The sequence below is a fragment of the Silurus aristotelis genome (assembly GCF_946808225.1).
Source record: "Silurus aristotelis genome assembly, chromosome: 2".
NCBI classification, from domain to species: domain Eukaryota; kingdom Metazoa; phylum Chordata; class Actinopteri; order Siluriformes; family Siluridae; genus Silurus; species Silurus aristotelis.
This window is the reverse complement of record NC_139575.1, coordinates 38648708-38673707: the sequence shown is the minus strand read 5'-3', so window position 1 is coordinate 38673707 and position 25000 is coordinate 38648708. Positions and strand designations below refer to the sequence as shown.

At 43.0% G+C, this 25000-nt stretch overlaps 4 protein-coding genes across 9 annotated transcripts in view; all 4 read left to right on the top strand.

The window, feature by feature from the left end:
* The window catches only part of LOC310718036 (myosin-10-like), a 16735-nt gene extending 8943 nt beyond the window's left edge, over positions 1 to 7792 (top strand). For 2 of the 3 annotated variants that reach the window (XM_083526531.1, XM_083526532.1), the window contains exons 23-40: positions 81 to 342; positions 425 to 596; positions 753 to 965; positions 2887 to 3031; positions 3172 to 3378; positions 3463 to 3567; positions 3654 to 3806; positions 3890 to 4138; positions 4223 to 4435; positions 4532 to 4744; positions 4829 to 4990; positions 5089 to 5217; positions 5323 to 5411; positions 5561 to 5684; positions 5891 to 6099; positions 6210 to 6318; positions 6501 to 6673; positions 6780 to 7792. In XM_083526531.1, coding sequence (XP_083382657.1) covers positions 81 to 342; positions 425 to 596; positions 753 to 965; positions 2887 to 3031; positions 3172 to 3378; positions 3463 to 3567; positions 3654 to 3806; positions 3890 to 4138; positions 4223 to 4435; positions 4532 to 4744; positions 4829 to 4990; positions 5089 to 5217; positions 5323 to 5411; positions 5561 to 5684; positions 5891 to 6099; positions 6210 to 6318; positions 6501 to 6673; positions 6780 to 6864 — 3012 coding nt within the window. In that variant the 3' untranslated portion in view covers positions 6865 to 7792. The remainder of the gene's footprint in view (positions 1 to 80; positions 343 to 424; positions 597 to 752; positions 966 to 2886; positions 3032 to 3171; positions 3379 to 3462; positions 3568 to 3653; positions 3807 to 3889; positions 4139 to 4222; positions 4436 to 4531; positions 4745 to 4828; positions 4991 to 5088; positions 5218 to 5322; positions 5412 to 5560; positions 5685 to 5890; positions 6100 to 6209; positions 6319 to 6500; positions 6674 to 6779) is intronic. The other variant, XR_014531040.1, reaches the window with a different exon arrangement.
* Positions 7793 to 8536: 744 nt separating this feature from the next.
* slc25a38b (solute carrier family 25 member 38b) lies at positions 8537 to 16425 on the top strand. 4 transcript variants are annotated; one of them, XM_083526868.1, is made up of 9 exons: positions 8537 to 8659; positions 9648 to 9785; positions 11248 to 11380; positions 12422 to 12546; positions 13728 to 13812; positions 13919 to 14098; positions 14209 to 14377; positions 14492 to 14658; positions 15315 to 16425. In XM_083526868.1, exons 3-9 carry the CDS (start codon positions 11366 to 11368, stop codon positions 15435 to 15437), a joined length of 864 nt encoding a protein of 287 aa, XP_083382994.1. In that variant the 5' UTR covers positions 8537 to 8659; positions 9648 to 9785; positions 11248 to 11365; the 3' UTR covers positions 15438 to 16425. The 4 variants fall into 4 exon arrangements, with proteins under 4 accessions (XP_083382994.1, XP_083382991.1, XP_083382993.1 ...); XM_083526865.1 differs by lacking the exon at positions 9648 to 9785 and having other exon boundaries at positions 8540 to 8659; XM_083526867.1 differs by lacking the exons at positions 8537 to 8659; positions 9648 to 9785 and adding an exon at positions 12121 to 12160 and having other exon boundaries at positions 11259 to 11380; positions 13731 to 13812.
* A 229-nt stretch (positions 16426 to 16654) lies between these two features.
* Positions 16655 to 20230, top strand: rpsa (ribosomal protein SA). The gene is made up of 8 exons (XM_083527010.1): positions 16655 to 16791; positions 18012 to 18183; positions 18427 to 18545; positions 18826 to 19071; positions 19163 to 19291; positions 19405 to 19573; positions 19938 to 19982; positions 20061 to 20230. The coding sequence occupies exons 2-8, from the start codon at positions 18051 to 18053 to the stop codon at positions 20153 to 20155; spliced, it is 936 nt and encodes a 311-aa protein (XP_083383136.1). The 5' UTR covers positions 16655 to 16791; positions 18012 to 18050; the 3' UTR covers positions 20156 to 20230.
* Positions 20231 to 21556: 1326 nt separating this feature from the next.
* Positions 21557 to 25000, top strand: part of ift56 (intraflagellar transport 56) — a 10398-nt gene continuing 6954 nt past the window's right edge. The window contains exons 1-3 of the mRNA XM_083526717.1: positions 21557 to 22878; positions 24118 to 24264; positions 24890 to 24982. Of these exons, the coding sequence (XP_083382843.1) occupies positions 22876 to 22878; positions 24118 to 24264; positions 24890 to 24982 (243 nt within the window). The 5' untranslated portion in view covers positions 21557 to 22875. The remainder of the gene's footprint in view (positions 22879 to 24117; positions 24265 to 24889; positions 24983 to 25000) is intronic.

The window sequence follows — 25000 nt, the reverse complement described above, 5'->3', positions numbered from 1 at the left end:
TGTAGGAGAAAGGTGAGGGTAGAGAAATCCTAATGACCAGAACTCGGTGTGTGTGTGTGTGTGTGTGTGTGTGTGGTCAGGATTTGGAGCAGCAGCTGGATGAGGAGGAAGGGGCTCGGCAGAAACTGCAGCTGGAGAAGGTGACCACAGACTCCAAGCTGAAGAAGCTGGAGGAGGAGCTCATGCTGCTGGATGACCAGAACTCCAAACTCCTCAAGGAGAAGAAGCAGATGGAGGACAGGATCTCGGAGTTCAGCTCTAACCTGGCAGAGGAGGAGGAGAAATCAAAGAGCTTACAGAAACTCAAAAACAAACATGAGGCCATGATCACAGACCTGGAAGGTGAGAAGATCTCAGACCATCTGATCCACCTCATGATGCATGATTTTATTAAATCTCACTTTCGCTTTCTCTCTGTGTGCAGAGCGTCTGAAGAAGGAGGAAAAGACTCGACAGGAACTGGAGAAGAACCGAAGGAAGTTGGAAGGTGACACCACTGAGCTCAATGATCACCTCGCTGACCTTCGAGCTCAGATTGCTGAACTTCGAGCACAGCTTGCCAAAAAAGAGGAGGAGTTACAGGCTGCTCTGGCCAGGTGCACTGACTTCTGATTGGCTGTTTGCTTCACTTGTGATTTCTGGAGATTTATTTCTCTTCCAGACTTTTTTTTCCTTCAGGAACTGATGTAGTTTGGTTCTTTACTTTGCTATGGTGAGCTGGTGGACTACATTTGTTCTGTCCCCCCCTACAGGATCGAGCAGGAAACGTCCTTAAAAAACGCCGCGCAGAAGAGAGTGAGGGAACTGGAGGCTCAAGTTTCAGAACTTCAGGAGGACCTGGAACTGGAGAAAGCGTCCAGAAATAAAGCTGAAAAGCACAGGAGGGATCTGAGCGAGGAACTAGAGGCACTGAAAAGTGAACTGGAGGACACTCTGGACTCAACTGCTGCTCAGCAGGAGCTCAGGTGCAGACATTAATCATGCTGATCACAGAACTGCAAATGTGTCCACCTGCGAACATTGAAATAATCTGTAGATCACTGGTTCTCAAGGCTACACAAATCCGTCTAAACATTCCGTTTCCCAAAAGTTCTCATCCACACAAACATCTGAATGGACCAGTGTCATTTCTCACACGTAGAGTGATCTCCACCACGCTGTTAGAAATAATCACATTGTGCAATTCAGCTTAAATTACTGCGACGGAAACATCATTCCTGTTTCACTGGTTTCTAATATTCAAATCAACTACTATAAAAATCGTATGAATTAAACCCAAATCTTTTCTTTAATCACTCGATTTCTATTCATCCTGCTGATGTTCAATTCCAGCAAATTCATCGTCTTAGTTGAGTTGCACAATAATAATTATTATTATTATTAAGTAAACAGGAAGCAGAATCCACACTTTCCTTTACTTAATGTCTTAAATCTAATTCTGGGGTTTTCACTTCGATAGAAATCTTAATATTAACTTTTCCATTTCTCTGAATTACGGGTTGATCTGTTCATCAGACGTGTCTGGAAAAGAAACTGGAGCTTTGGGAGAAATTTTACAGAATACAAAGGAATGCGGTTCCGTCTGAGTAGATCCACTTCCCTCTTTAGATTAGGGTTCAGTAACTGTAGTCTCCTGATTTAAATCTACTTCTGAGGACTTTTTAATTCCATTTCAATCTGTACCTCATTCCAATTTGTGTTGGTGGTTCGTAGTTGAACATTAAGTTTATAACCAGATGTTGTCTCATATCCTTCTTAGATGTGGAACAATACTGGAAGTGATTTTGTAGGTTGGCATATAAAAGTATTAATAAATCATCTGAATAAAGCGCTCATTTGTGTTTTCCACACCGCAAATTGTTGATTGTTTTTGCCCAAGCCACCGACTCACAGGCTTTATAAATAAAGCACAAAGAACGAGTGAAATACTTTTCACACACTGGAGCCAAGTGATCGAACACTGGTTTATACTCAGACTAAACATCTGGTCCTGGGATTTGTTTAATTTTAATCACAGCTACTTTTAACTCCTCCCTCTAATCGTAATTTCCCTCTTCTGATAGCGAAGGAAGATCCAGTGACGCTAAGCAGGAGTCTGCCTGCAACTCATTATCTAGAGGTTTATGAAAAACACCTGTATTTGCTCCGGTTTATGATGAACCTCTTGTTCTAATTATTTTATTGATGGCCCTATTCGTTTGTTTCCTGAATCTTTATGATCATTTCAATGATTTTCTAAAGAACAAAAAAAAGCTTCTTTGAATATATTTCTCGTTATCTATTTTCTTAATATCGAGCAATACTTCCTGATTCCTTGAAAAAATTAATAAAAAAAAATTTGTGTTGTGTGAACATGGCCAAGTGTGAGGTGCTGCCCTCTAGTGGGGAGTAAAGACATGACTGGTGGATGAAAGAACAGCTGGATTTATTTTTTTTTTAATTGTTCATTTATAATTTTCTCTATTAAAAATAAAGTTCCTACACTCAAAGCAACCACACACATTTAGGTAGTTAAATGAAGTAAATTTAAACCCACATCAGCGGAACCAAACACAACTTTTATCTTCTCTATTTATGAACTACACGTTATTTAGAACTTGATTTCAGTAAATTAGACATTTTGATGTATTTCTTTACCATTTAAGGTGATTGAGGGCAGGTGGGGCTTAAAGATCCACCTCCTCTAAAGTGGGAATGGCAGAAAAAGTTTGAGATCCACTGCTGTATAGGATAATTGTGTGTGTGTGTGTGTGTGTGTGTGTGTGTGTGTGTGTGTGTGTGTGTGTGTGTGTGTGTGTGTGTGTGTGTGTGTGTGTGTGTGTGTGTGTGTGTGTGTGTGTGTGTGTGTGTGTGTGTGTGTGTGTGTGTGTGTGTGTGTTCACACAGAGCTAAACGAGAATCTGAAGTAGCTCAGTTGAAGAAAACTCTGGAGGATGAAGTTCAGAGTCACGAGCAGCTCCTAACTGAGATGCGACAAAAACACACACAGGCTTTTGAAGAGCTTAATGAACAACTGGAGCAAGCCAAGAGGGTAATGCCCCCCCCCCCCCCCCCCCCCCCCACACACACACACAATAATACGTTTCTCCATGTGTCCCTCTCCCCCTCATGCTGTCTCTCACCATGGCTTCTGTCTGCATCTCTCACCTCACTCGTTCTTCTCTCCTCCAGAACAAGGCGTCGACGGAGAAAGTGAAGAACGCCTTGGAGAGCGAGCGCAATGAGCTGCAGATTGAACTTCAGTCGGTCTCTCAGAGCAGAAACGATTCTGAACATCGCAGGAAAAAAGCTGAAGCTCAGCTGCAGGAGCTCCAACTGAAACACACCGAGAGCGAGAAACAGAAGAAGGAAATGGCCGACAAAATGAGCAAAATGCAGGTCAGTAATCTGATCATTAGATAACGAACCTTTATAACCGTCTATAACCTGCTCCATGTCTCACGTTCATTACTGTGTGTTCAGATGGAGCTCGAGAGTCTGAGCAGCACTCTGTCGGAGGTGGAGAGTAAATCCATCAAAGCTGCTAAAGACTGTTCATCTGTAGAGTCTCAGCTTCAGGATTCACAGGTAACACACACACACACACACACACACTCAATAGAATGACTTCTGATCATTACGGATTTCGGAATGAAATGATGGTTTGTTTTCAGGTTTTGCTGCAGGAGGAAACACGTCAGAAACTGGCTCTGAACACACGCCTGCGTCAGCTGGAGGATGAACAGAACCGGATGAAGGAGCTTCTGGATGAAGAGGAGGAGGGAAGGAGGAGTGTCGAGAAGCAGCTTCAGTCCTCGCAGACACAGGTGACCTCAGTCCTGATCATAATCACCTCCCTCTCATGCACCTTCTCATCCCCTCACCTTGTTTTCGGGTTTTCTCCACACAGTTATCAGAGCTGAAAAAGAAACTGGAACAGGAAGCAGTGAATCTGGAGGCTTCAGAAGAAGGGAAGAGGAAGCTGCAGAGAGAGATGGAGAACCTAAACCAGACCCTGGAAGAGAAGTCTGCTGCTTACGACAAGCTGGAGAAGACGAAGGTGCGGCTGCAGCAGGAGCTCGATGACTTGTTGGTGAGTCAGGATCACCTGCGGCAGATTGTCCAGGAGCTCGAGAGGAAGCAGAAGAAATTTGACCAGGTAACGGAACCTTCTCACGTCAGTGAACTTAATGATGTGCTTCTTCTGTCTGGTCAACTGAGCATTTTCTTAACGTGTGTGTAGATGCTAGCTGAGGAGAAGAGTATTTCAGCCAGGTACGGTGAGGAGCGAGACCGAGCAGAAGCTGAGGCTCGGGAGAAGGAGACAAAGGCTCTGACACTGGCTCAAAAACTGGAGGTTCTACAGGAGCAGCGTAACGAACTGGAACGAGCCAATAAACTCCTCAAAACTGAGATGGAGGACCTTGTATCTTCTAAAGATGACGTTGGCAAGAGTGTAGGCACCGCTCCTCTCAGCGTTCTTACTGTATCTTACAGCAGTTTAACGTATAGAATTATGGTGAAGCTTGTGGAATTGTGTGTGTGTGTGTAGGTGCATGAGCTGGAGCGTGCTAAGCGAGCGATGGAGCAGCAGTTGGAGGAGATGAAGTTACAGGTGGAGGAGATGGAGGATGAGCTGCAGCTGACTGAAGATGCTAAGCTGCGTTTGGAAGTGAACCTGCAGGCCCTGAAGACACAGTTCGAGCGAGATCTCCAGGGACGAGACGAGCAGGGAGAGGAGAAGAGGAAGCAGCTGATGAAACAGGTGAAACAGTGGTCATGTGATTCATGAGAACAGACTAATGGTCCTCCTATGGGCCTGATCGTGTGTGTGTGTGTGTGTGTGTAGGTGCGGGAGATGGAGGTGGAGCTGGAGGATGAAAGGAAGCAGAGGTCTGTGGCTTTAGCAGCAAAGAAGAAGCTGGAGCTCGACCTGTCTGACCTGGAGGCTCAAATCGACCAGGCTGTAAAAGCTCGAGATGAAGCACTGAGACAACTGAAGAAACTACAGGTTACACACACACACACACACACACACACTTATCAAAGGCCTGGGGTGGCACAGACCTCCTACAAACTGTGTGTTTGTGTGTGCGCGTGTGTGTGTAGGCTCAAGTTAAGGATCAGTTGAGGGATGTTGATGAGCTCAAAGCGGCGAGAGATGCAGCACTGAACATCGCCAAAGAGAACGAACGCAAACTCAAGAGTTTGGAGGCTGAAAACATGCAGCTACATGAGGTCTGATATCATTCTGTTTCTCTCCATCTGCTTTGCCCTGTGGTTCCTCTGCCTCCTTGTGGGATGTAGCTCTGATGGATCCTCACCCTCTCCATCACTCTGTAGGATCTGTCTGCAGCTGATCGCAGTAAGAAGCAGATCCAGCAGGAGAGAGATGAGATGCATGATGAAGTGACGGCCTGCAACTCCAAGATGTAACTTTCATATTTAATGTCACTGAAGAGAAACTTTTTTTTGTTCTTCCTGAAACGTTTTTCTGTCTGTGTGTGTCTGTGTGTGTCTGTGTGTGTCTGTGTGTGTCTGTGTGTGTCTGTGTGTGTCTGTGTGTGTCTGTGTGTGTAAGGTCTGCTCTGAATGAAGAGAAGCGGAGGCTGGAGGCTCGCATCGCTCAGCTCGAGGAGGAGCTCGATGAGGAACAGTGCAGCATCGACCTTGTTAATGACCAGCTGAAGAAGGCCAGTGGACAAGTGAGTACACACACACACACACACACACACACAGGCTGGGTTTTAATAAACATGAAGTGTACACTCAGATTTTGGTAACTTTAAATCTTTAATTCTGGAATAAAACACTGCAGAATTTGGAGTAGATTTTTGTTAGATGTGTGTGTGTGTGTGTGTGTGTGTGTGTGTGTGTGTGTGTGTGTGTGTGTGTGTGTGTGTGTGTTTAGGTGGACACCCTGGGCACAGAACTATCAGGCGAGCGTAGTGCGGCTCAGAAGAGTGAGACGGCTCGACAGCAGCTGGAGAGACAGAATAAAGACCTGAAGGCCAAACTGCAGGAGCTGGAAGGCTCCGTTAAATCCAAATTTAAGTCCACTATCGCCGCCCTGGAGGCCAAAATCCTGCAGCTGGAGGAACAGCTTGAGCAGGAGGCAAAGTATGTCTCTCTCTCTCTCTCTCTCTCTCTCACACACAGTGAATATATATTTTTTTATTATTACAGTATCTTCCTCCAAATTTATATAATTGTAATTATAAAACTGTCAGGGATAAACAGCAAACATCGAAGGCAATGCGTCGTAATGAGAAGAGACTGAAGGAGGTTCTGCTGCAGGTAGAGGACGAGAGACGGAACGGAGAGCAGTTTAAAGACCAGGTGAGTCAAACCTCAGGTAATTATTGATTAATCACAATGAGGTGCAGCAAGTATTAGAAATGAATCATATTTCTGTTGAATGTGCAGCTGAGACGCCCCCATGCTCACGTTTTCTCTCCATTTATTCCTTTTATATGTAATGCAATGAATATTCTCTACTGTGTGTGTGTGTGTGTGTGTAGATGGAGAAGGCTAACTCGCGTATGAAGCAGCTGAAGCGTCAGTTGGAGGAGGCGGAGGAAGAAGCGACACGTGCTAACGCCTTCCGCAGGAAGTTACAGAGAGAGCTGGAGGATGCCACAGAGGCCAGTGATGCCATGAACCGTGAAGTCAACACGCTGAAGAGCAAACTCAGGTCCTGAAACACCTGCAGCTTCACATGCTCAAATAATCCTGCACTCGTGTACTGTCTGATTTCAGCCTGCTGGTGTTTTAGTGTGTGTGTGTTTGTTGACTTGCAGGCGTGGTGGTGATTTCACCCTCAACGTGCGACGTGGGGTCCGTGAGGAGGACATGGATGAGACGTCTGAGACCACACCTGAGTAACACCTGTTACTGACAGCCAATCAGATTGCTTCGAGACGTCTGGGTCTCCTTTATGCCTCCTTTAATTAATGACCTTATTATTTACATCACATAATGTTCCTGTATTTACCGTCGTGTTGCCAGATCAAGCAGAAATCCTGTAACTGGATTAAATTTACTCAGGCGTGATTGTTAATGTAAGCGCAGTGAGTTCAGCTCTTTCACAAAACAATTAAATCGATCCAGTGTTTTTCTGCATTTTCAGCACATTGTTTACTTTTTCCTGTGTTTTTCTGCTTCTCTTTATTAGCCTTGTGCTGATTCACATTTTCACGTCAGTGTTGCACTTATTAGATATTTAATTTGTTAATAACTCTGATCACCAGATAAATGAATGAAATGCTCACTGAGGTTAGATTAGGGTTCATGCTGTGAGTAAACGGGTTCGATTATAAACTTCTGATATCATTTTTAATATTATATACACTGGGTTGAGGTACTGAGGGTTGCCAGGTTGTAACAAATATTCATGTATTCCTTTAGTTACACTGAGTTGCCAGATTAGTCTGAATCACACTGTTCGATAATGTATGCTAATGCTAAATACGTTAACGCTAATGTGCTAATGGAGTAAAACACTGTGCTTTGTTCATGTTTGTGGTTTTTTTTTTTTTTAACACTTCAGAATTGTTTTGTTTATAGAACCCATCAAGGAGAATTTGGAGAACATGCCCTCATGTCTCTTTACTGTTTCTGTGAGCTTTAAAACTGTTTACTGCTCTTTATTCATTATTTTTCCATCAGTGTTCCCTTTATTCCATCTCTCAACGCCTGGGCTTCTGTTCCAGAACAGCGATTTCTCTGCAGTGGGATTTTAACACCACGTTTTCTGACCTTTTTGCATTTTTATATTGTAGCAAAGCTGATTAAAGATACGACTGAATTTAAAGTGTCTCGTCTGTCTTTATCTTTACTCGTCTTCTTACCTGTCTTTTGCTTTGAGTTTTAATTTGCAGTGTTTGTTTTATTCCCAATAAAAGTTCAGTAGTTTAGAGGTGTGGGATTAACACTCTTACTGTGATGCATAAAATAAAAACTCACTATATAGACGTGACTTTGTAAATGTGAGAACATTATATAGATATTTATAACTATAAATAAATAAAAGAGCTATAGTATATCTTCAGGCTGATCTAAACCTTTAAAATCTTCAGCCAAAGTGTTATTTATCTCTCTTTGGTCGTTATTGGGCTTTTTGTAAGTAATTAAATGGTATCAATAATAGTTTCAATAGTGTCGAGTTCTGCAGAATTATTTTAATCGGCTAAATAATCAATCAATGAATAATCAATCACACTATTTATTTGTCTTTAAACATTTCTAAAATCTATTAGAAACCCAGAATCCTGTAGAAGAGTTCATGTAGAAGTATTAAATTGCCATTTTGGAGATCTATCATGTGAGCAATAATTAAACACATGAAAATTAATAAAATTAAAAACTAATGTTTTGTTACTGAACTCCTTCTATAATTCGGAACACGGTGTAAATATTTATATATAAATACATTTTCTCTAAATGCTGAATGCAGTGCACTGGATCGGTATCTTCAAAGCGACAGTGTGTGTTTGCGCGCGCGCGCCTCAGCTGGAAAAATCCGCCTGAAACCGGTTCCGAACTGGGAGGATACCCTGAGAGAAGGGGCGGTGTGACGCATGTTGCGCGTGTTGAAGTGTGCGCACGCGCAGTATGTACACCGGCGACTTCTACGCACTGGAGAGTGTCAGAGTTATCGAGCAGGAGAACTTTATTCCAGGTTTAAATACAAATTAACTCTAAACTCTATGTGGGTTTTGAATTAGAGATTGGTGTGTGTGTGTGTGTGTGTGTGTGTGTGTGTGTGTGTGTGTGAGAGAGAGAGAGAGAGAGAGAGAGAGAGTTCAGCGCGCATAGCTGTTAGCTTTAGCTTCTGCTAATCTCATTTCACCAGTTTTAGTTCACACAGTGAGGAACTTCTGTCGTCTTTTAACAACACCTCAGACTTCTGTCGTCTTTTAACATCACCTCAGACTTCTGTCGTCTTCTAACATCACCTCAGACTTCTGTCGTCTTCTAACATCACCTCAGACTTCTGTCGTCTTTTAACATCACCTCAGACTTCTGTCGTCTTCTAACATCACCTCAGACTTCTGTCGTCTTCTAACATCACCTCAGACTTCTGTCGTCTTCTAACATCACCTCAGACTTCTGTCGTCTTTTAACAACACCTCAGACTTCTGTCGTCTTTTAACATCACCTCAGACTTCTGTCGTCTTTTAACATCACCTCAGACTTCTGTCGTCTTCTAACATCACCTCAGACTTCTGTCGTCTTCTAACATCACCTCAGACTTCTGTCGTCTTCTAACATCACCTCAGACTTCTGTCGTCTTCTAACATCACCTCAGACTTCTGTCGTCTTCTAACATCACCTCAGACTTCTGTCGTCTTCTAACATCACCTCAGACTTCTGTCGTCTTCTAACATCACCTCAGACTTCTGTCGTCTTCTAACATCACCTCAGACTTCTGTCGTCTTCTAACATCACCTCAGACTTCTGTCGTCTTCTAACATCACCTCAGACTTCTGTCGTCTTCTAACATCACCTCAGACTTCTGTCGTCTTCTAACATCACCTCAGGTTTCTGTCGTCTTCTAACATCACCTCAGGTTTCTGTCGTCTTCTAAGATCTAATTGAGGTCTTGAGTTTTTTTATATTTTGATCCTGAGTGGAGATGTTTATTTATTTCTACTCTTTTTCTGTAGAGATGTAACATGTCCTGTTTCCTGGATCTCCAAACTCCAGCTGTGACATGAAGCTTATCACCTGCTCACATCCTCTCAACTTCATCTCCAGCTTTTTTATCTTCATTACCTTCAAGCCTTAATCAGGAACACAATCAGGTAAAATATATTACTACCTGAAAAACAATCTCTCCCCCTACACCTAAACCTCACCCACTACACCTAAACTTCACCCAGTACACCTAAACCTCACCCACTACACCTAAACTTCACCCAGTACACCTAAACCTCACCCACTACACCTAAACTTCACCCAGTACACCTAAACCTCACCCACTACACCTAAACTTCACCCAGTACACCTAAACCTCACCCACTACACCTAAACTTCACACTCTGCACCTAAACCTCACCCACTACACCTAAACTTCACCCAGTACACCTAAACCTCACCCACTACACCTAAACTTCACCCAGTACACCTAAACCTCACCCACTACACCTAAACTTCACACTCTGCACCTAAACCTCACCCACTACACCTAAACCTCACCCCTACACCCTCACACTCTACACCTAAACCTCACCCACTACACCTAAACCTCACCCACTACACCTAAACCTCACCCACTACACCTAAACCTCACACTCTGCACCTAAACCTCACACCCTACACCCTCACACTCTACACCTAAACCTCACCCCTACACCCTCACACTCTACATCTAAACCTCACCCACTACACCTAAACTTCACACTCTACACCTAAACCTCACATCCTACACCCTCACACTCTACACCTAAACCTCACCCACTACACCTAAACTTCACACTCTACACCTAAACCTCACACCCTACACCCTCACACTCTACACCTAAACCTCACCCAGTACACCTAAACTTCACACTCTACACCTAAACCTAACACCGTACACCTTCACACCCTACACCTAAACCTTACCCGCTACACCTAAACTTCACCCAGTACACCTAAACCTCACACTCTACACCTAAACTTCACACTCTACACCTAAACCTAACACCGTACACCTTCACACCCTACACCTAAACCTCACCCACTACACCTAAACTTCACCCAGTACACCTAAACCTCACACTCTACACCTAAACTTCACACTCTACACCTAAACCTAACACCGTACACCTTCACACCCTACACCTAAACCTCACCCACTACACCTAAACTTCACCCAGTACACCTAAACTTCACACTCTACACCTAAACCTAACACCGTACACCTTCACACCCTACACCTAAACCTCACCCACTACACCTAAACCTCACCCACTACACCTAAACCTCACCCACTACACCTAAACTTCACACTCTACACCTAAACCTCACACCCTACACCCTCACCCCCTACACCTAAACCTCACCCAGTACACCTAAACCTCACCTAGTACACCTATACCTCACACCCTACACCTTTACCCCCTACACCTAAACCTCACCCAGTACACCTAAACTTCACACTCTAAACCAAACACCGTACACCTTCACCCCTACACCTAAACCTCACACCCTACACTTTCACACCGTACACCTTCACACCGTACACCATCTCCTCACACTCCTGTATACTCTCTGTTCTAATAGGGTCAAAGGTTACATTGTGAGGAACAACACAACGGCCAGAGTGAGATCAGAGCAGGGGGAGCTGAGCACTTCCTCCCCATCCCACACTGCTCCTTCATCTTCATCATCATCATCAGTTATGGATGTTGCACTGGTGAGTGGAAGAGTAAAGAAATAACGTAAAAACTGTAATTATTTAATTTATAGAAAAATAAACTCAACTTGGTATAAATTGTCTGTAAAAAAAAATGACCATGTGACCTTTTTTGCAAATATTGCAGTGTGTGTGTGTGTGTGTGTGTGTGTGTGTGTGTGTGTGTGTAAATGTGCATATAGTTTTGATGATGATGTTGGATCTACTGTCACAGGATATAATATTTAAATTCCAAATGGCAGCTGATGATGTCACAGTGGGCAGATCCCAACACAGCACAACACAGACCCCCCCCCCCCCAACACAGCACAACACACACCCCAATACCACCCCCCCAACACAGCACCCCCCCCCCCCACACACACACACACACACACACACACACACACACAGTCCTGCAGCAATTACATGAGTCACAGAAATTTGAGGAGACACAACGTGACAGACAGAGATATAAAGAGAAGAGTGTGTGTGTGTGTGTGTGTGTGTGTGTGGGGGGGGGGTTGTGCTGTGTTGCTGTGTTGAGAGAGAGAGAGAATCTGAAGGATTTAATCATACAGAGCTGTACTGAAGACTCAAACGAAAGAGAAACGGACAGAGGATAAGGAAGAAGGGTAGTTAAAAGAGGCACGGGGGGGGGAGAGAGAGAGAGAGAGAGAGAGAGAGAGAGAGAGAGAGAGAAAAGAAGAAGGAACACTCAGACAGGTGTGTGTGTGATGTGTGTAATGTTTGTGATGTCGAGGCTGAAAGATGCAGGAGAATAACGACCCACACAGCAAGGTAAGTGTGTGTGTGTGTGTGTGTGTGTGTGTGTGTGTGTGTGTGTGTGTGTGTGTGTGTGTGAGAGGGAGACATCAGAGGTTTTCTCTATTTGGTGTGTGTGATTATGCAAATGCGATGGAGTAACTATCAGTTTATATAATAACACATTCACTGCTGCCTGAGGTTCACATCACTGCCTTACTGTGTGTGTGTGTGTGTGTGTGTGTGTGTGTGTGTGTGTGTGTGTGTGTGTGTGTGTGTGTGTGTGTGTGTCTGCAGGCTCACCCGGTGTTGAAGGCGTTCATGTGTGGTTCTCTCAGTGGAACCTGCTCCACATTGCTGTTCCAGCCGCTGGACCTGGTAAAAACACGCCTGCAGACTCTACAGAACAGCACACAACCTGGGTTAGAACACACACACACACACACACACTTCCTGTGGTGGAATCTTTAAAATCTCCTGAACCTTGAGAATTTCTTTAAGGGGTACTTTAAGGTGTACTTATTGTCTTTATCCTCCTTTCATAAACACAAACTCTGTTTTACGGTTCTGCATAGTTCATATGATGGTTCTCTTTTTTTTATGTTACATTGCTGGAGAGTGTTTCTGAGGCAACTGTTAAAGGATTTATGTAGATCTCCTACAGATCTATTTGTATGTTCTGAGTAAAACCCTTTTGCTAGGCTTAGAACCCTTAATTATGCAGTGACCTTCTAAAGAACCTACATAGATTCCTGTACCAAGAACCAAGCACTCCATGTAAAACCCCTGACAGGTTCTAGATATGAAGGAAAGCTGCTTCATGACAAGGTCTGGAGGTTGTTGATAGTTGAGTAACAGTGTTTGCCCAGTTCACCAGCATGGATTTAAACCCCTCCTGTTTCACACAGAGTCATGATTCTCTGTACACAGAACCCCAACAGTCTCCTGACTAGAGGTCGACTGATCTCTGTTTAACGATGCCGATAGTTTGATTGGATCAGTACTTTCTGATACCCGATTGATCAACCAGAGTACTTTTTAGAATGAACACTGGATAAAAAAACACCATGTAAACTATGCACTGAACATTATTATTAAAATAAATAGATAAAAAAAGTGCTAAAAATGCAAAATAAATATGAAACATATAAATTGATGATAAATATAATTATATAAATCATTAAATAAAATAATAAATATATAATGTTCTCAGTTCAGTGCACAGCCTCATGTAAAAACAAACAACCCGTAGTGTCAGTGATTTGCCTCTAGAGGCCGCTATCATTATTACAGCGGTCCTTCTTATCTGCTCCAGCAATAGACACCTGCTGAAAAAAACTGTAGGCATGGATTTTTCCCCAACAGTTCCAACAATCGGTGCTGATTAATCGGCAGAAACGGTGAATCAGTCGACTTCTAGTCCTCACTCACATTATAACAGACTTACATCGATTCAGTTATTTCTCTAATTACTCCTACTGTAAATGTCACTGAATCACTGAGAGTTGTTGTTTTCTGAAAAACTGTAAATAATATAATATAGTAATATATCTAACTAACAGTTTACATCAATAATCTGATTCTTTCTCACTCCCTCTCTCAGTGGTGGGAAGGTGGGAATGCTGCGTGTGTTCATCACAGTGGTTCAGAAGGAAAATCTTTTTGGTCTGTGGAAGGGTGTGTCACCGGTCAGCACTGCTCCTTCTTCATTCACTTAATTTATCTTTTCTTTAATAGAGCGTTTATAAAAAAAAATCTCTCTCTTTCCCTCTCTGTGTATGTGTGTGTTTTCAGTCGTTCGTGCGCTGTATTCCAGGTGTAGGGATTTATTTCAGCACGTTCTACTCCCTGAAGCAGTATTATTTCGAGCAGCGAGCTCCAGGAGCGTGTGATTCAGTGATGTTGGGTGCAGCAGCCCGTTGTGTGGCGGGAATCACCATGCTGCCCTTTACGGTCATCAAAACACGCTTCGAGGTACGTACACACACACACACACACACACACACACACATTAGGATTTAATTCTATCACAGAATTAGATTGTGATTGGTTGTCAGGTGTTGGTGTTTGTGTTTGTGTTGCAGAGTGGGCGTTATAACTACAGCAGTGTGTGTGGAGCATTAAGGAGTGTGTGTGAGACCGAGGGACCGAGAGCTCTGTACTCTGGTCTCACAGCTACACTGTTCAGAGACGCTCCGTTCTCCGGCATCTACGTCATGATCTACAGCCAGAGCAAGAGGGGGCTGCCGCACGGTGTGTGTGGGTGTGTGTGTGTGTCTGTGTGTCGTATTTTAGAGCATACTTGACTATGATGCAATTATTTGATGGGTGTGTGTGTGTGTGTGTGTGTGTGTGTGTGTGTGTTAGAGCTGGGATCATCAGGTTTGGCTCCTTTGCTAAATTTCGGTTGTGGTGTGTTTGCGGGGATTTTGGCATCCATGGTGACGCAGCCAGCTGACGTTGTGAAAACACACATGCAGGTCAACCCAACACGCTACTGTACAACACGCCATACCCTACAAGTCATCTACACTGTGAGTAACACACACACACACACACACACACACACACACACACACACACACACACCCCCCCCGATCAGGCATGACACTAAGGTTATGAGTAATGAAGTGAAGAACACTGATGATCATCATGGCACCTGTTAGTGGGAGGATTTATTTATTAGGCAAATTTTTGTCCTTAAAATGTTGATGTTAGAAGCAGGAAAAATGGCGAGTGTAAGGATATTGAGCGAGTTTGACAAATTGTGACGTCTAGACAACTGGGTCAGAACATGAACAGCTCTTGTGGGATGTTCCTAGTCTGCAGTGGTCAGTATCTTATCAAAAGTGCTCCAAGGAAGGAACAGCGGTGAACCGGCAACAGGGTTCTGGGCAGCCGAGGCTCATTAATACACGTGTGAAGGGAAGGCTGGTCCGTGTGGTCCGATTCAACCGGCGAGCTCCTGTAGCTCAAACTGCTGAAGAAGTTCATGTTTGGTGGGTCACGACTGTTTTAGCAGCAAAAAGAAACCAACACAACATTAGGCAGATGGTCATAATGCTACGCCTGATCAGTGTATATTAGCAACCACTCTTTCTTATGCTCTCTCGCTCGCTCGCTCTCTCGCTCGCTCTCTCTCTCTCTCTCTCTCTCTCTCTCTCTCTCTCTCTCTCTCTCTCTCTCTCAGGAACATGGGCTCGGAGGTTTTTTCCGTGGGGCTGTTCCACGCTCACTGAGGAGAACTCTGATGGCTGCGATGGCCTGGACTGTGTATGAGCAACTCATGGCACTTATGGGCCTTAAATCCTGAACACTCCCTCACACACACACACACACACACACACACACAATTAATTTAAAACAGTCCTGGAGAAATTCAGGTCACGTATATGGTACGTATAAACAAGCTCCGCCTCAGTATTGTTTGCTTGTTGTCACTCCAGAAGCTCCACCCACTCCACACCTATTTATTAAAAAACTCCACTCACATGAGGTAAATACTAAATGCTCCAACCCTAAAACAGGCTCCATGACAGATTATTGTTCTTTTAGACCGATATTCTATTTTATATTATTTACATCTGTTTTTTTCACTACATTAATATTTTTGGAGTTTTTATTCTCATTAAAAAGTGATCACTTTCACCACTTTAGGTAAACTTGTTGAATTCTCAAATGATTTTAAAATGCATCCTTATAAATTAAATAAATAGATAATAAAAATAGAGACTCAAAGTTTAGAAGATACAGAACCTAAAAACCTGTTACTGAGAAATGAAGACAGGGGTATATTTCCTGTTTGGATGATTGAGTTTTATATTGAACCTGTTAAAACTCCAATCTCTTACCAGGATGTGATGAAATATCACTTTACCCACAATCCTTTGTGTTTCCTGTTCTGATGCTGCCTTGTTATTACAATTGCTCGAGTGTGTTTCTGAAAGACTTTGTGCAAACTCCATCAAAACAGTGGAAAGCTTATTATTAATTTTGTTGTTCGTGAGTACTGGAATGTGTTGTATGATTGTATAAGAGAAGGAGCTTCTTTTGTGTTACAGTGTGTAATTGTGTGTGTGTGTATAAATTGTGTACAGTGTATATTTGGACTGGACGTACACAAACACAATGTAGTTTGTGAATGCACTTTATTTCAGGAGGAGCCTCTGTACTGTGTGTGTGTGTGTGTGTGTGTGTGTGTGTGTGTGTGTGTGTGTGTGTGTGTCTGCACGTGTGTGCTTTCTCTTCCATGTTTTCTCCCTCTGGCTTTGTAAATAAATTAGTTTTGTTTTTATACACAATCTCTGAGCTGATTTATTTCGAGCCTCATCAAGTGTGTTTCCACTTTAAACTTTATGTAGCCGTATGCAAGCACGGTGTGTAAAGTAAGTGGTAAAATAAAAAGCAATATATTAAATTATTAATCATTGACTTTAAAACATTTGAAAGATAATTAAATTAAATTGTATAAATGAGTCAATTTTATATCTGTGCATTTTTACACTTTAATGTAATTCCTATTCTGTACAGCACGGGGCGCAGCTGCGCACGAGACGGAAGCAGACTAAAGATCCGATTGGTTGCGCTCGCGCTATATATGACGTCACTTCCTCCGTCCGCTCTCTTTTTGCCGTGAGGTGTAGATCTCCATACGGCGTTGTCTCGTGGTGAGCAGCAATTTATACTTTTATATTGATTTTTAAAGCTGAATGAAGCCGATTTCTGCCTCGAACACCGACACAACACGTTATAATAAGCGCTCGCTGCCTTTTGGTGCCGGAAAACAGTCTTTATTTAACAATTAACCTTTTACTTGTGTCCGTTTTTAAGTGTAGGCCTGCGTGAGACCGTGCTCGCGCGCGTGCTGTTAGCATGTTAGCTAGCATCACCTCAGGAGTTGTGATTTTTATTATATTTTATGTAAATTATTAAACTGAACATCTGACACTATCAAAGCTTATGCTTTCTATGATCCGTTTCTGTTGCAATAATAGATATAATCCTGACACATTTTAAGTTAAATCACTTATAATCCTATATAATCACTACAGCACTTTCAGTCTGTTTGGCGATTTTTAATATAAATTCATTGAGTACATTTTAAAAGTTGATTTATTTTTTATTTCCCCGTCAGAGTTTGTTGAGTCATTTGTGAAGGTGTCGGTTCTTTTAAGTGACTCGCGGGAATCGACTCCCACTTTTTTTGTTAAGGCAGAAAGAGCATTGAGTAAAAGACTGTGAGGAGTGTGTTTTTTATCAGGGTAATGAAAGTGCAGGGTTTTGATTTAAAGGTAAAATGTGCAAATTATTTAATTTGAGAAATTGAGATCCTTTTAAGAAGAAGATTTATCAGTGGGAATGAATGTAAAACTCTCCCAGTTTGGAGAACAGTGTCTTGGTTGCTGTGATGCAGCTTTTGAGAATCACTGTTTTTGGTAAAAAAAAAAAAAAATTCAGCTGGGGAACAGTTTGATGCATGGTGTTGTAAATACACATGTAGTGGGTTTTTATTGAACCTTTTGTGTTATTGATCTTTTGTGTGCACACTGTTAGAGCCCGTCATCATTGTTGGTGTTTGGGTGTCGGAGGTGTGCTAAAGTAAAGCGGCCGGGTTTTCGCTAACACCATGAGGACTTCCTGTCCCATGACTGGGGTTTGATAGTAACCTGAGCCACACTTAGTTACCTGTTTAATCCAGTGGAATAAACTTTAATCTATGTGTTGGAAAGGATTTCTATTCAGTTGTATGTACAATCTTATCATCAGGAGTGCGAGTACAATCTCCTGATCACCCCAGATAGTGAAGCTCTTATATGGTCCTTCAAGCCGGATAGGAAACACACTATGCTCTAACATCTTTTATTTATTTATTTATTTTTTTGGTCAGCTCTCCCACTAAACTCGTTGCACAGGGAAAGTGGTCACGATGTCCGGAGGTCTGGATGTCCTTCAGATGAAGGAGGAGGATGTGCTGAAGTTCCTCGCTGCAGGAACCCATCTGGGTGGTACCAACCTAGACTTCCAGATGGAGCAGTACGTCTACAAAAGAAAAAGTGACGGTGAGAAGATCTGGATTATGAAAGTGCAGGGTTTTGATTTAAAGGCACAATAATTTGCAGATTAGTTGATGGTCCCATGAGGAAGCAGATCATTGGGAATGAATGTAAAACTCTAATCTAATGTAGCAGTTTGGAGATCAATGTCCCTTGACAGCTTTTGTTCTCATTTAAGTTGCTGTGATGCACTGTTAAGAATCTGTCTCCATTTTTGTTCATTTTAAACGTGAGGTGTTCGTGTTGCAGGCATTTACATCATCAACCTGAAGAAAACTTGGGAAAAGCTGCTGCTGGCTGCTCGGGCCATCGTTGCCATCGAGAACCCTGCAGACGTCTGCGTCATTTCTTCCAGGAACACCGGCCAGGTATATGTGCTCTTTACACTCAGAACGAAGGGATCTGTGTAGGGTGTGTGCACACTGTTAGAGCGCTTCACCATCGTTGGTGTTTGGGTGTCGGAGGTGTGCTAAAGTAAAGCGGCCGGGTTTTCGCTAACACCATGAGGAGGACTTCCTTTCCCATGACTGGGGTTTGATAGTAACCTGAGCCACACTGCCAAAAAACCTGATCCTGAATGAGACTTAAATAAAATTCATAATCGTGACTAGTAGTTCTGACCTTCTGATTGGCCGGGTTTTCCTTTAGAGGGCGGTGCTCAAGTTCGCTTCTGCCACCGGTGCCACCACCTTCGCCGGACGCTTCACGCCCGGTACCTTCACCAATCAGATTCAGGCCGCCTTCAGGGAGCCCCGCCTCCTGATCGTGACTGACCCTCGTGCTGACCATCAGCCGCTGACTGAGGCTTCATATGTGAACATTCCCACCATCGCTCTGTGCAACACCGACTCCCCTCTCAGATACGTCGATATCGCCATCCCCTGCAACAACAAGGTATGGGACCAAACCTCACACTCCTCACAGAAGGACCCGTAGGTTTCACACTGTGCTAAGTGTGTGTGTGTGTGTGTGTGTGTGTGTGTAGGGTCCTCACTCCGTGGGTCTGATGTGGTGGATGTTGGCCCGTGAGGTGTTGAGGATGCGTGGTACCATTTCTCGTGAACATCCATGGGAGGTGATGCCTGATCTGTACTTCTACAGAGATCCTGAGGAGGTGAGACGCTTCTACACACTGTTCAGCAGATATTGTTACTTAATGTATGCAGTGTTCTGTCTTTCGGAGGTGTGTGTGAGATGTGGTGGTTATTTCTCCTGTTATTTGTGCAGATTGAAAAGGAGGAGCAGGCTGCAGCAGAGAAGGCTGTAGGGAAGGAGGAGTTCCAGGGCGAGTGGTCTGCTCCCGTTGCTGATATTGCTCCCCTTGAAGTGCAGGACTGGTCTGATAATGTGCAGGTTCCTTCAGTACCCATTCAGCAGTTCCCTGCAGCTATTGAGGGTGAGGAGCACCAAGTCTTACCCTCAGAGAAACACACACACGCACAATACTGATGTGCTCTGACATGAGGATGTGGTAGTTTTGTGGTTAAGACAATGCACTTGGACTCTGAAGGTCATAAATTTAAATCCCAGCCACACCACGCTGCCACCCCTGAGCATGGCCCTTAATCTAATCACTGCTCGGTTGTTTGAATAAGATAAATGGAAGTGACTCTGGATAAGGGGCTCTGCCACACACACTGGAAATGTAAATTCTGCTTACAGCTGTTTATTTTCAGTATCAAGTGTAAACTAATGTTTTCTATCTTTCTTTTTGTGTGTATAATCTCTCCATCATTTTTAAACTTTCTCTCCTCCTCTAGCTGCTGCTGCTAAACCTGCTGCCCCCACAGCAGAGGGTTTCTCAGGTAGGTTTAATTCCTCCTCACTGATCAGAAGGGTTTCCTTAACTATGACTTTAATTCTAACGTACGTGTGTTTCACAGAGGACTGGAGTGCGCAGACCGCCACTGAGGATTGGAGCGCAGCCCCCACCGCTCAGGCTGGAGACTGGGGTGGCTCCACCGCTGAGTGGTCTTAAACACACACACACACTCTCTCTCTCTCTCCAGCTTGTGTGTTAATATGGAGCCAATAAACTTGATGGCTTGAATAACGTGTTTTGTTTATTTACATTTTTAATGTGGTGTTAACAGTCTGAGGATTTCCTGACAGGAAGTGTGTGTACTGTGATCAGAGTGCAGGTCAATATGAGCAACATCAAGTCAAGAAGCTTTTATAATTTCAACCATATATAGCTGATGCAGTACACAGTGAAATAAAACAACGTTCCTCCTGAACCCAGGTGCTACATACAACAGTCACAGAACAGAAGAACACAGGGCCAAGAACCAAGATTCTCACCACATAAAGTGCATGTGTGCAACCTTTTATTTAAAGTGGTGGTGTGTTTAATCACTAATGAATAAATTCACAAGAGTCTTTACAATAAGTCTTTTGTTGTATGAAAGTTAAGTCACTGTGCAGTTTGGACTCTGGTAAGATTCACTGTAGCAGCAGAGCTAAAAGGGAGAAGCAGAAGGAAACACAGACATGAGGATCTCTGGGATAAGAGACGACCCACCACACCACCATCAACAAACCTGAGTGAACGTGTGAGTGTGAGGAGACGACAGCATCCAAATATCCCAGTTCACCAAACACTCCATATCCATGATCACTCCAGATCTGCTCCTTTACCTCACAAACACCTACTGACTAAAGACTCCACTAAATAAATGTGTTCAGCCTCGACTTGAACACTGAGACTGTGTCTGAGTCCCGAACACTGATTTGGAGGGTTGTTCCATAACTGGGGGGTTTATAAAAGAAACATCTGCCCCCTGCTGTAGTCTTCATTATTTGAGGTACCAACAAATAGCCTGCACCTTTTGATCTAAGTAGGCGTGGAGGATCATCCTGGTACAGAAGTTCACTCAGATACTGGGGCGTGAGAGCGTTAAGTGCTTTATACGTCAGTAGTAGTATTTTATAATCAGTGTGAGATGTAACTGGGAGCAGTGTAGATGATTAAAACAGGGCTGATGGGATCATATTTTCTAGATCTAGTGAGGACTCTTGCTGCTGCATTCTGAACTAACTGAAGCTTATTTCTGCACTTACTCCAACACCCAGACAGTAAAGCGTTACAGTAGTCTAATCTAGATGTTACAAAAACATCTAGTTTTTCTGCATCCTGTAACGACATATTTCTAATTTTAGCAATATTTCTAAGGTGAAGATCAATAATCCACAACCATTTAAACATTTAAATCTTGTATATTTTCTCTAATTGAATTATTGAGTTGAATATGAATTCAGTTCAGTTTTATTTGGGTCTGATGGAGTCATGTTATGGTGAGATTTGCAGATCATTGCTTCCTGTTTTTGCGTGTTTGTTTATTATACATTTTATACAGCATCCTTTTTTAAAATCCTTATAACCCTTAATAAGAGCTCTGTAGCAGCTTTTATCCAACACCAGTACCCTGACCTGCCTTTTACAGAGTTTAAGACAGATGATCTTCATAACTTTGGTGCTCTATTCCTGGTTATGTGCCTCAGTGTGTTTTATGAAGGGCCAAAAATGATTTATTTATTTTTTTTACTGAAGACAAATACTGTTTTCTAATCATCAGACAATTTCCTCATGTCATGTGCCCCTGACTTCACTTTCTCTATAATTAGCTGTGAGCTGTACCTGAAGTGCACATTACAGTCCAATTCATTTGTTTATTTCATGTCAGCTTCATTTTTTGTAGTTTAAAAATAAAACAAAGGTGTTAAATGAGGAAAATCTGGGTCAATAACTTTCCACCTTTTTAAACTTCCTGTGTAGAGCAGGATCACTGGGTCACTGTGGGCCTTTGTATGGCTCTGGCATGACCCTGGTACGGTCCGGGTGGGGGTCCTGGTACGGTCCGGGTGGGGGTCCTGGTACAATCTGGGTGGGGGTCGCTCTACTTTGAGTGGATTATTTTGATCAGGTCACACGCCTGGTTATTTATTCAGCATAATTTAATGACTGTTGATTTGTTGATCCTGTAGTTTTACTCTTCTGTGTGTAATGAGTTTTATACAGACAATAATAATGTTTCTTATTGATTGTAATTCAGAAATAGTTTTTTTTTTTTTGTTAAATAAATCTGATTAAAACCCTTTTTGAGAATCGACACCGGACCGTGTGCGAGTTTAATTTTGATATTATTTATATTATAGATGATCCTAAAAAGAGTTTTCACCCCAGATGGGACTCGAACCCACAATCCCTGGCTTAGGAGGCCAGTGCCTTATCCATTAGGCCACTGGGGCTAACTGAAGATTTACAGCACAGGTGCTTTATTTATACACACATACTCACACAAAGCGCCACATTTCTTTTAAATGATTCTGTATTTATATCCGGACTTAAATTCACTCGAGTTTTTATAGTCTGAAAATAAAAAAACCCACAGAAAGTTTTTACACGGAAATCACTCACATATCCGCCGGAAACGGCAGTTGCCATGCAACGACAAGTAATTAGCATGTTAGCAGCTAACAGCAACACAAACAGCAGAACAGCCTGTTATTTATAAACACCGAGTAGAAATCAATACGATTTATCATCATAATTTAGAGTTTTAAGCTGAGCGGCTTCTACATCCGGGCACTTTATCATTCATCAATCTCATTATTATTATTATTATTATTATTATGTGTTTATTTATGTTTCATTACTGAAGCGTTTAGTGACGGAACTGAAGATCTTTACTGTGGAACATGGTGAGTATCATCACACACACACACACACACACACACACACACACACACACACACACACACACACACACACACACACACACACACACACAGGATCTTTGTTCACACTGAACATTTTCTCAAAGCAGTGTTATGGAGATAAAGCAGTTATAAAGTTCTATAAAGAATGGAGAAGTTTGGTGTCTATCAGTTTGTTCCTTGTGAGTTTCTCCCTGATGACTGATCCAGTGGTGACTGTGGTGAAGGAAAAACTCCCTGAGACTTCATGTGGAAGAAACTATGAGAGGAAGCAGATTCTACAGGGAACCTCATCCTCATCATCATCCTACTCCTTGTCCTCCTCATCCTCCTCATCATCATCAACACTGAATGTCCTTCATTACAGTTCCATCAGTGTTAAAATTATAAAGTGTTCAGTGATGGACGTCTACATGCAGAAGTGTTCACTCAAACTGTGGTCCTGAGCACATTGTAGCAGACTGTTAATATAATTATAGTCCAAATCCTTCCTCAAAGTTCTTCAGTTGCTCAGTAACTTCATGGATCTTCAGAATGTTGATGTGGAACCATCTCCAGCTGCACAGAGTGTTCCTACTGAAGATAACTTTATCCAGAGGTAGGATGTTGAGATGAAGCAGGCAGATCTGACGAGATGTTCTTTGCTCTGGCTGCAGAACTAAAATGGAGAAGCAGAAGGAAACACAGACATGAGGATCTCTGGGATAAGAGACGTCCCACCACACCACCATCAACAAACCTGAGTGAACGTGTGAGAGTGAGGAGACAACAGCATCCAAATATCCCAGTTCACCAAACACTCCATATCCACGATCACTCCAGATCTGCTCCTTTACCTCACAAACACCTACTGACTAAACACTCCACTAAATAAATGTGTTCAGCCTCGACTTGAACACTGAGACTGTGTCTGAGTCCCAAACACTGATTTGGAAGGTTGTTCCATAACTGTGGGGTTTATAAGAGAAACATCTGCCCCCTGCTGGAGTCTTCATTATTTGAGGTACCAACAAATAGCCTGCACCTTTTGAACTAAGTAGGCGTGAAGGATCATACTGGTACGTAATGGTACTGTCAGAACTGCTGTTCCAGAGAACTTATCACTACCGGAACACCAATCACAATCTACCTCTTAGCAGCATTGTGTGTGTGTGTGTGTGTGTGTGTGTGTGTGTGTGTGTGTGTGTGTGTGTGTGTGTGTGTGTGTGTGTGTGTGTGTGTTAGATCCTGTCTCGGGTGAAGCCGGCGCTTGGCGGTGAGAGCTCTCTGAGCTCCAGTGAGAAGAAAAGGAGGAATAGGAGTAAGAAGATCCCGCGGGTTGAGGACTTCCTGAGTCAGAGAGACTACCTGGGAGCCATCACGCTGCTGGAGGTGTGGAAAGGAACCTGCTGATCATCTTTAACTTACACTACATAGAATATAATAGATATAACGTTTCCTAGCAACCATTTGCAGGTATATACTCAATAGTGTTCTCATTTGACGCCTAGCAACCGTTTCCAGGTTTAAGTTTTTTTCCCCATAGAGGAACAACACTGTAGGCCCCACCAGACCCACTCACTCATCACCATAGCAACCACCCGAAACAACATACTGTCACACAACACCTAAACCACCACATAACATATCATAGGAACCACATGGAACACCAAACCACCTAGCAGTTCCCTGGCAACCACCTACGGTATCAAAGCAACCACCTAGCAACACTCGCGCAGCCGACCGGAACATCACCAGCAATCACATAGAACACCACTGTGACCTTCTGCCAACACCCTAATGCCCTGTAGCATGGCAACTGGGTAGCAACCACCTAGCAACCATCACAGTTACCATGGCAACAGCATAGCAACTGGAATATAGGCATTGTTTTAGTAAAATCACTCAGGAAATGTGCTTTTGTACTTATTACTAAAATTGGGCTCTGTGCTGGTGTGTGTGTGTGTGTGTGTGTGTGTGTGTGTGTGTGTGTGTGTGTGTGTGTGTGTGTTTTAAGTTCCAGAGGAATGGGGGAACAGCTGAAGAGAACACAGACCTCTGGATTGGCTACTGTGCCTTCCACTTAGGAGACCACAAAAGAGTGATGGAGGTGTGAGTGTGTGTGTGA